The sequence below is a fragment of the Otolemur garnettii genome, unplaced genomic scaffold, assembly GCF_000181295.1.
Source record: "Otolemur garnettii isolate 467f Iridium unplaced genomic scaffold, OtoGar3 scaffold00152, whole genome shotgun sequence".
In the NCBI taxonomy this organism is placed as follows: Eukaryota; Metazoa; Chordata; class Mammalia; order Primates; family Galagidae; genus Otolemur; species Otolemur garnettii.
Window position 1 is genome coordinate 661,472 of NW_003852547.1, and position 10,682 is coordinate 672,153.

Genomic DNA, 10,682 nt, shown 5'->3' on the forward strand with positions numbered 1-10,682 from the left:
GGGCTGGGGATTCGAACCCGCCACCTTAGGTGTACGTGGCTGGCGCCTTAGCCGGTTGAGCTATAGGCGCCGAGCCATTCTCCCTCTCTTTAATGAATTCACTTTGTTAGGCTGTGAGGTTTGTCACAGACAAACTAGAGGCCTGCTCTCGGAATATAGGAAATGCAGTTTGCAGTGTTGAGTGTCATCACATTTGGCCACTAGGGATGTCACAGCAAAAAGTGCTGCACAGCACTGAGAATTCCAGTTCTTTACCCCTCTCAGATTGCCCCACCATCTGCCAAAGGGTAAACTAAATTTAGATCTAGAAACCCAGTCTGGCAGAGGCTTCTTTGGCATCTCAGAAAGGCTCAGCTCATGGCAGGCTTTGACCCTCAGTGGACTCAAAGCTCCAGCTTTGAGGGTTTCTATTTCCGGATTACATGGTTGCTTTGCTTTCTCTTAAGTGCTTTTAGGCAGCCAGTACAGATTAATCTCTTTCTTTTTATACTTCACTTTAGGCCCAAGCAATAAATAAAATACTCTTATACACTGAGGTAAGTTCTCAGGAGTCCTACCATCGTGCATGTAGTTTGGATAGGAGTTGCTACCTGGCTCCTAACCTCAGCTTCCCAGCCTGTGGTGGGAGAAGACTTTTTGCCCCAGCAGCCAAAGTGACTATGGTTTATAACCCCACTCCTGATACTCTTTTTCTGTGCCCACCTGGGATTGTTGCCTTCCTGAGCTGTAAGAAAACTAAGTGCCCTTATCTAGGTAGGAAAAGGGAACCCCTGCACCAATATAATGGCGCCTTTTGGAACCTAGGGTAGAAAGTGCAGCCAGGCCTCACCAGGAATTGGAGATAGAACCTCGGAAGTTCTTTTCTATCTGTCCTTGAGGTACATGGTTCTTATCTCTGCTTCTTTCTGCAGCTGTTCTTTCCTGCCTCTGCATGTTCACGTTATTTTCTTACCCACACAGTCCTCCCTCCAGCCCAAGTCCTTTCCATTTCAAGGACCTACCTGGCCCAACTTACGGTCTTAATGTCTAGTTCCAAATGCTTGAGAGGGAGACTATGATAACCTAGCTAGTCCCCCTGACTGTGGCCAGGGAGGAACAAGACCTCAGAGAAGACATGTGGTCAGTGAAGATATCCAGAATATGTTTGCTTGACTCTCTTCCCCACCCCCTCTCTCATACAGTGTCTGAGTCCTTCTTTTTTTTTTTTTTTTTTTTAGTGTCTGAGTCCTTCTTACCTGCAGCTGCGATGTATGGCTGGAGGCTGTGGGCGGCTGCTCCAGGGACCGGAGAGCTGCTCCCTGGGCTGTGCCCAGGCAACCCAGTGTGCCCTGTGCTTGCGGCGCCCCCACTGTGGCTGGTGTGCCTGGGGGGGCCAGGATGGGAGTGGCCGCTGCATGGAGGGTGGACTCAGTGGCCCCCGTGATGGTGAGAGGTGTTTAGGTGTAGGGCAGGAAAGGCTGGCCCTTAGCTGGGGTCTGGTGTGGAGAACATGGGGGTGCTGAGCCAAACCCAGAGGTGGGGCTCAGAGGAAGTAGGAGTGGGGACCTAGGTGGCTGGGGGTGGATGGTGCAGAGGTGAAGCCTTCACCCTTAGGTGAAGCCCTGTATCTTGGTACTAGGACTGACGTGTGGACGTCCTGGGACCTCCTGGGCCTTCCTGTCCTGTCCCCCTGAGGATGAGTGTGCAAATGGGCACCATGACTGCAATGAGACACAGAACTGTCATGACCAGCCCCATGGCTACGAGTGCAGCTGCAAGACGGGCTACACCATGGACAAGTGAGGCTGTAGGCCAGGGCGTGGGTGGGTGGAGGAGCAGGCCCAGACAGACTAGGGTGAGGTCTAGAGCAAAGCAGGATGGGAGAAAAGGAAGTCCAAGGCAGGAAAGTGGTGAAATTTGTCCAGGAAGGGTGTGCATGGTTGGCTTGGCCAAGGAGGGAAAGAGGTGGTGAGCCAGACCAGGGATAAGTGAGTTTAATACATGCCCCAGAAGGAGGGTTGTGGGCTGTGGTGAGCTAGACCCTGAAGAGGAGATAGTGACTAAACAGACCAGGGAAGAGCAACTAGTTGAGAAGGGAGTTGAATGGTGGGGGCCTAGGCTATGGAGGTGTGAGGAGGATGACCTCTTGGAAGGGCCACACCTGCCCTGACCCCCACTACTCCGGCAGTGTGACAGGGCTTTGCCGTCCAGTGTGTGCCCAGGGCTGTGTGAATGGCTCATGTGTGGAGCCTGACCATTGCCGCTGCCACTTCGGCTTTGTTGGTCGCAACTGCTCCACAGAATGTCGCTGCAACCGCCACAGCGAGTGTGCTGGCGTGGGGGCGCGTGACCATTGCTTGCTCTGCCGTAACCACACCAAGGTGGGTTGCCTGGGGCCTCAGACCCCTGACCGCAGGACCCAGGCCCTTGCTTGCCTTCATCCCATGCTTAGGCAACTTGAGCCTCATTCTGAGCCCAGATAAGCCAGGGGTGGGGGAGCAGTGGCAGAGCCCTGGCTGGGGAGATGTGGGAAGACTTTGGGGCTGCCATCTTGTTTTGTATCACAGAGGGACAGCCCTGGAGCAGTGGTCAGAATGGGTGCAGGGCCAGAGAAGGTGGGCATATGGGGAAGATTTGGGATAGTGTAGGGTAGAGCTTTTTGAGCTAAGGACTTTAGGAGGCAAAGTTCGTAAGTGAAGGCAGGGGCCAAATCACAGACTGGCTAGGATTGTCCAAACCATTTACTCAAGCCCTTGCTGTCCTCCTGTGTGCAACCAGAACCTACCCCCAGCAATTACTCTCTAACCTTCCTGACAACCTTGTCCTGGGTTCCTAGGGCAGCCACTGTGAACAGTGCCTCCCGCTGTTCGTGGGTTCAGCCGTGGGGGGCGGGACATGCCGGCCCTGCCATGCCTTTTGTCGTGGAAATAGCCACATCTGCGTCTCCAGGAAGGAGCTTGAAATGGCCAAGAAGGAGCCAGAAAAGTATTCTTTGGATCCAGAGGAGGTGAAAGAGGCTGAGTCCCCAACTGAGGGTGGGGGGCGGATGCGGACTTCTGGATCTGAGGGAGGAGGGGGCTGGTTCATGCTTTTTTGTGATTGCCCTGTCTTTCTTTGGCCAGATTGAAAACTGGGTGACAGAGGGTCCTAGTGAAGACGAGGCTGTATGCGTGAACTGCCAGAATAACAGCTATGGGGACAAATGCGAGAGCTGCCTCCATGGCTATTTCCTTCTGGATGGGAAATGCACCAAGTGAGACGAAGGGCGTCCAGAATCCTCATCTTTCTCATTAAGAATAGCTCTGGAGCCAGACCCCTCCTCCCCACAGTCCTCTGCCCTTAGTCAGTAGAGGATGAAATCCCCAAGGACCCCTCAGTCTGGGGCAGGGCTAGGGGGAAGGAAGTAGACTTCAATGCAAATGTTCTCCCTCCAAGGCTTGTGCTGAAATGCAGGCTAAAGAGCAGCCCAATTGAGACTGGTGGGCAAAGAGAGGGTGGCTGAGAGGAGAAGCTTTGAAACAACCTCCCCATTCCATTTCCTTTCTTCTGCATGTTCTCTGGAGTCAGTCTATCTTGGGTTCTAATCCTGACTGCTACTTAACTGCTCTGTGAGCTTGGACAAATGGCTTGACATACATGAGCCTCAGTCTCCTTTTCTGGCCTATTGCGCAGAATTGAGCTCACATATGCAGCATCCAGGCTGGGCCCCCGTGGGTCTGTAACCTTCATCTTCTTTCCCATCCTCAGATGCCAGTGCAATGGCCACGCAGACACATGTAATGAGCAAGATGGGACAGGCTGTCCATGTCAGAACAACACAGAGACAGGCACGTGCCAGGGAAGCTCCCCCAGTGACCGCCGAGACTGCTACAAGTACCAGGTGTGGCTGGAGAAGCAGGTTATGGGTTGAGGGGGGGTCCCATACCCCAAAGAGGTCAGAGCTGGGATGAGGTAACCAGATCTGGGAAGGACCTGTAACATGGTCTTGGGATCAAGGTCAGCTGGATAGATTGTTCCTGAGGCCCAGTCAAGTTTTAGGCCTAGTGATGCTGGGGACCTAGATATAAGCCTCTGGGAGGCTCTCCATTTACAAATAGTTATAACTTGAAGGTTCCAAATGCCACAAAATATATCTCACAGTAGCTTAGGCAAGAAAAGAAAATGTATTGTCTCTAAAAACTGAGATCCAGATTCTGCCTTCAGGAATGGCTGGATCTGCCTTCAGAAATGGCTGGGTCTCTGTTCAGGAATGGCTGGATCCAGGTGCTCACACAGTGACATCAGGAGTCTCTGTTTCCTTGATGTCTTTACCTTGATACTGCTTTTCTTTTTGTTAGCTTCTTTCTCAGGCAAGTTCTCCCCAGGTGGTAGCCCCCAACTGATGGCCTGAGACTAACAGGGGATCTCAGTTCTGATACCCAGATTCAAATTGCACCCCCCCCCCTTTTTTTGAGAGTCTCACTATGTCACCCTTGGTGGAGTGCTGTGGCATCATAGTTCATAGCAACCTCCAACTCTTGGGCTCAAACAATTTTCTTGCCTTAGCCTCCCAAGTGACCAGAACAATAGGTGCCCTCCACAGCTCCCGGCTATTTTTTTTTTCTTTTTTTGGGGGGGGGGTTGTAATTGTCATTGTTGTTTGGCAGGCCTAGGTGGATTCAAACCTGCCAGCTCCAGTGTATGTGGCTGGTGCCCTAGCCGCTGAGCTACAGGTGCTGAGCCTACCCTTTTTTTCTTCAGGGAAGCTCCTGGAGCACCTGTACTGGCCACCTGGCTGGTTGCCATGTTGGAAACTCACTTCCCATGAGAAGTCTCTCCCATGCTGCCTTCTTGCTGCCCCCACGGTTCCACCCATTTTCTCTCCCTAGTTCCAGAGGAAAGAGAAAGGCCCTTGCTCTTAGTCTTCCATACCTATTTGCAGAAACAGCATAACTGCAAAGATGTAATTCCATCCAAAATGACAATAGTTTTATAACTTTACTGACCCCTAACATTTCCATGCTGGATCACAATTTTTACTTTCTTATTTTTTGAGACAGAGCCTCAAGCTGTCCCCCTGGGTAGAGTGCTGTGGCATCACAGCTCACAGCAACCTCCAACTCCTGGGCTTAAGCGAGTCTCCTGCCTCAGCCTCCCAAGTAGGTGGGACCTCAGGCGCCTGCCACAACGCCTGGCTATTTTTTGGTTGCAGCTGTCATTGTTGTTTGGCAGACCCTGGCTAGATTCAAACCTGCCACCTTAGGTGTATGTGGCTGGCACGTTAGCCACTTGAGCCACAGGCGCCGAGCCACAATTTTTACTTTCTTGATGAGCAAAAGACCTGTTGGCTTCTACCAGAAAGTCCCAGAGATTAGTTAGACTTTCTCCTTTAGCAGGTCTGTTGGCTTGAAGTAGCCATTTCTTTTTCTTTTTCTTTCTTTTTTTTTGAGACAGAGTCTCATTTTGTTGCCTTAAGTAGAGTGTTGTGGCGTCACAGCTCACAGCAACTTCAAACTCTTGGGCTTAAGCAATTCTCTTGCCTCAGCCTCCTGAGTAGCTAGGACTACAGGCACCCACCACAACGCATGGCTATTTTTAAAGACGAGGTCTCACTCTGCTTCAGGCTGGTCTTGAACCCAGAAGCTCAGGCAGTCCACCTGCCTCAAGAGCTGGGATTAGAGGTGTGAGCTACCATGCTGGCATCTTTTTCTTTTTTTGAGACAGCTTTTTACTTTGTTGCCCTGGGTAGAGTGCCATGGCATCATTGTATCTTACAGTAACCTCAAGCCCCTGGGCTCAAGGGATCCTCCTGCCTCAACCTCCTGAGTAGCTGTGACTACAGGCATATACCACCATGCCCAGATAGTTTTTTCTATTTTTAGTAGCTACAGGGGTCTTACTTAGTCTTGTTCAGACAGGTCTCAAATTCCTGAGCTCAAGCAATACACCTCCCTCGGCCTCCCAGAGTGCTAGGATTACAGACAGACGTGAGTTGCAGTGCTCAGCCTGAATGCAATTTCTTTCAGTTTTAATAAGAATAGCAGTGACAGCTTAGTATCTATAGAGTGCCTGGTGCCACCAAGCTGGGAGTTGTGCTGTGGAGACAGTGTCAACAGCACCGATGTGGAAGGCTTGGCAGGGCTATACTGGGGACTTGGTAAGGTGCAGACATAAGAAGAAAACATGCTCAGAAACATTAAATGGCCTGTTCCAGGTGAGGCAGCCTAGGTTCGGAGTCTCTATTGACTGTGGTCTGATCCCAGAGCTCTAGTGGTTTTTGCTAAGCTATAGGAATCATAATAGCTATTATCCACCTACCCACTCATTCATTCCACACATATTTATCGAGTGCCTACTATATGCCACACACCTGGGCAAGGCACTAGGGACACAGGAAGGAGCAAAGCAGGCAAAATATTCTGTCTTCAAGGAGTTGATTCTTGCATGGAGGAGTCCAGCAGTGAATACATGAGTGAGTCAGACACAGTGTGTTAGACAGTGATGAGCAGCTAGAAGGAAAATGAAGCAGAGAGGGGGCTAGGCTATGTTAGGGAGTGGAGAGGGTAGATACAGTGGCAAAGGAAGAGCAGTGAGCAGGGGGCACTTGAGTTAGGACCTGATGGTGCCGACCATGCAGACATGTGGGAGAATAGCCAACCAGGAGAGGATCAGCCAGTACAAAGGCCCTGAGGTGGGAGTGTGCATAACCGTCCAGAAACAGCCAGGCAGGTGGGCGAGGCTGGCTGATCCCACGTCTATTGCCATGTAGGTGATTTCAGCAATCTACGGTTGCTACCTGTGTGCAGTCTCAGGTTCTGTGATGTTAAGTCACTAGTCCAAGCCACAGAGCTAGTGAGGAGTTACTATCAGAATTCAACAGAGCTCTTCCTCACTGTACCTCAGTGTCAGGTGCTGGTGCAGTGAGGGTTACACTAGGGACAGCAGCGCTAGTGTATGGGACCTGGCAGCATCTACATGTGGCCCGGGGACTCCAGGAAGGTCACAGGGAAGTAACTGGGGCACTGCAGAGGGGCTCCAGGGCAATAGCTACTTACTAACAGGTACAGGACATCAGTCAGTCCTGCTTAGGTGATAGTTTAGCACCAAGTTCAGTGCTGAGTGCCACTCTATTGCCCCCACCCTGCCTGCAGTGTGCCAAGTGCCGTGAATCGTTCCATGGAAGCCCGCTGGGTGGCCAGCAGTGCTACCGCCTCATCTCAGTGGAGCAGGAGTGTTGCCTGGACCCCACATCCCAGACCAACTGCTTCCATGAGCCCAAGCGCCGGGCACTGGGCCCTGGCCGCACCGTCCTCTTTGGTGTGCAACCCAAATTCACCAATGTAGACATCCGCCTGACGCTGGACGTGACCTTCGGTGCTGTGGACCTCTATGTCTCCACCTCCTATGACACCTTTGTGGTCCGTGTGGCTCCTGACACTGGCGTCCACACTGTGCACATCCAGCCCCCGCCCCCTCCTCCCCCACCACCACCCCCTGCTGATGGAGGGCCCCGGGGAGCTGGGGATCCAGGGGGACCAGGGGCTGGGAGTGGGCTGGGCACCCTGGTGGAGCCACGGGTACGAGAGGTGTGGCCACGGGGCCTGATTACCTATGTGACAGTGACCGAGCCGTCGGCAGTGCTCGTGGTCCGTGGTGTACGGGACCGGCTGGTCATCACTTACCCACATGAACACCACGCCCTCAAGTCCAGCCGCTTCTACCTGCTGCTACTGGGTGTGGGAGACCCAAGTGGGCCCGGTGCCAATGGCTCAGCTGACTCGCAGGGCCTGCTCTTCTTCCGTCAGGACCAGGCCCACATTGACCTGTTTGTTTTCTTCTCCGTCTTCTTCTCCTGCTTCTTCCTCTTCCTCTCACTCTGTGTGCTTCTCTGGAAGGCCAAGCAGGCCCTAGACCAACGGCAGGAGCAGCGCCGACATTTGCAGGAGATGACCAAGATGGCTAGCCGCCCCTTTGCGAAGGTCACTGTCTGCTTCCCTCCTGATCCTACTGCTCCAGCCCCCGCCTGGAAGCCAGCTGGCCTCCCACCACCTGCCTTCCGCCGCTCAGAGCCCTTCCTGGCACCCCTGCTGCTGACAGGGGCTGGTGGCCCCTGGGGACCCATGGGAGGGGGCTGCTGCCCACCAGCCATCCCTGCCACCACTGCTGGCCTGCGAGCTGGGCCTATCACTCTTGAGCCTACAGAGGATGGCATGGCTGGTGTGGCCACACTGCTGCTCCAGCTGCCTGGTGGGCCCCATGCACCTAATGGTGCCTGCCTGGGGTCAGCCCTTGTCACGCTGCGGCACAGGCTGCATGAGTACTGTGGGGGCAGTGGGGGTGCTGGGGGAAGTGGGCATGGGGCTGGAGCAGGCCGGAAGGGACTATTGAGCCAGGACAACCTCACCAGCATGTCCCTCTGACCTGCTGCAGGGTCCTCAGCTATAGCAGTTGAGTTGCCTAGTGGGGCTGCCCTGGATTTGGGGCCCCTCCACCTGGGGGCCCCTGGACACTGTCTCCTCAGAGACTGCTGGTTCCCTTCCCCAGGGGTCCCTAGACAGGGCCTCCTTTGTTCTGCATTCAGCAGCTATTTATTGAGCACCTATGTGCCAGGCACTGTTGTAGGCATGGGGCAAAGCAGGAACCAAGAAGCGAGGTTCCCTGATGTCATGGGACTTAGGTCCTAGTGCAGTGAGACAGTCGGCATGCTGGTACATGTCTGCATGCACACATAGACAAGTAAGATGGCTTCAGAGAGGGATAAGTGCTGTGAGACCTCAATGGGGTGTGGCTGCAAGGGGCCATAGAGTAGTTGATTGGGCATTCTGAGAAGGTACACTGAGAATGACTGAGAAGAATGGAAAGAGCTTCAGGAACTCTTCAGGCAGAGGGAACTGCACAGGCAAAGGCCCTGAGGTGAGAACCAGCTTATTTCATTGAAAAGCATCAGAAAACTGGCCAGTGTGACTCAGACCAAGTGTGAGGAGATGAGGTTGGGGACAGGCAGGGTCAGGATCTCTTAAGGTCCAGATGGGATTTGGGGTTTAATTCTCAGGGCAATGGGAAGCCATCGAACGGTTTTATGAGAGGGAGCCACAGGATCCGACAAACCTATTTAAAAAGTCACCCAGCTATGGATTGAAGGGGACAAGAGAGGCAACGGGGACAGGGACAGAGGGCTGGGTCAGGATGGTGGCAGTCAGGATGCAGAATGTATGTGGATGTCAGGCTGAGGGAGGGGACAAATCCAGGGTGAGCCCTAACTTGTGGTCGGAAGCATAGGGATGTGGGGTCATTTATAATGGAGCAGACAGGGACTTGTGGGGAAGATCAAAAGTTTAATTTTTGATGGGGGTTGCCCTTTAGACATCTCTTTGGGCAGGTTTGACTAGGGATGGAGACACCACTGTATTTCAACACCAGGAGTTGAGTGCAGGGAATTTGTAGTACCAGGCAGGTTGGTGGCTGCCAATGGGACAGATGGGACAATGAGCAGCCCAGATGTGAGCAAGAGCAGAAAGTTGCTGCCACCTTCCTAAACTGAAGGGACAAAGCTCAGGGGAGATGTTACCCAACCCTGGGGCTATGGTCACCCAGTGAAGCTGGGACGACAGAGGCCTGTTCACAGGGAACCTCAGAGGAGGCAATACCTCTGTCTGAGGTACCACTTCAGGTGTGTGCAAGAGGGACACCAGGGTTGGAGGCAGAAGTGCCAGAATCACCAACGTACAGCTCTCTTTGGATAGTACTGCCTCACTGCGGGGCTGCCCCGACCCGAGCCACCTCCATGGACTTCTGAGCTCTCTTACCTCCTGAGGATCCCCAACCCCAATCCTAGCAGTCTTCTTGAACTTCTTGGACTCCTTCCCCTAGACTTCAACTCTTAGCTGCTTTTTTGGTCCTTGAGGGTACTGGGCACTGCATCATCCCCTTGCTGGGGTCCCAGTCTGAGAGGCACTGCCAATGTGTGCATGTCAGAGGTGGCAGGGGCCACATCTGAGGCAGAGGAGAGTGACTAACAAATAAAGAGTGTGGGGAAGACCCAGGTGTCCAAGTGTAGTCTGCATGCAGGAGAGGGAGGGATGGGGAGTATTGGCTCTCTGAACCAGCAACTATCTCAATAACTTGGATAGTTGCCCTTATCATAGTGCCACCTGCAAGCCATGTGGCCTGGGGCCTTGTTCCTGGCTGCCTCTTCTAGGTGGGGGGTGGGGTGGGGTGTACTAGGATGGAAGGCTCTTGTTTCTCAGGAGGGGTGAACTGAGGGGAGATGTGAGCAGTGAGGCCTTTCACCCCTCCCTGGATTCCTACTGCAAGGGACCCTAGTGTGGCCCTGGGATAGGGGGAGCAGGCTGTCTTGGTCCCAGGCACTGGTTTTATTCAGGGTCCTGATGTAAGAGCTCAAACTGGATAGCAGAGGGGCTGAGGTGAGACCCTAGCATGGCAAGCTTTCTCTAATCCAGAGAACTGTTACGGCCCATGACAGCATCTTAGCTGCCAGACCTCTAGGCAAGCAAAAGCTCTGATGTGAGGGCAGATGTGTCTCCTCGTCAGCCTCTACTCAGGTGGACATTTTATTGCAAGCATTAAACAATGTGCCTTTTCTCTCTCCTTTTCTGAGACAGAATCTCACTTTGTTGCCCTGAGTAGAATGCTATGGTGTCATAACTCACAGCAACCTCAAACTCTTGGGCTCAAGCAATCCTCTTGCCTCAGCCTCCTAAGTA

General features: G+C 53.2%; 1 protein-coding gene across 1 annotated transcript in view; it reads left to right on the plus strand.

The window, feature by feature from the left end:
* The window catches only part of MEGF8 (multiple EGF like domains 8), a 46,702-nt gene extending 36,712 nt beyond the window's left edge, over window positions 1-9,990 (plus strand). Inside the window, exons 35-41 of the mRNA XM_023518949.1 lie at window positions 1,218-1,425; window positions 1,619-1,778; window positions 2,168-2,360; window positions 2,816-2,986; window positions 3,102-3,232; window positions 3,727-3,859; window positions 7,110-9,990. Of these exons, the coding sequence (XP_023374717.1) occupies window positions 1,218-1,425; window positions 1,619-1,778; window positions 2,168-2,360; window positions 2,816-2,986; window positions 3,102-3,232; window positions 3,727-3,859; window positions 7,110-8,378 (2,265 nt within the window). The 3' untranslated portion in view covers window positions 8,379-9,990. The remainder of the gene's footprint in view (window positions 1-1,217; window positions 1,426-1,618; window positions 1,779-2,167; window positions 2,361-2,815; window positions 2,987-3,101; window positions 3,233-3,726; window positions 3,860-7,109) is intronic.
* The last annotated feature ends 692 nt before the right edge of the window (window positions 9,991-10,682 follow it).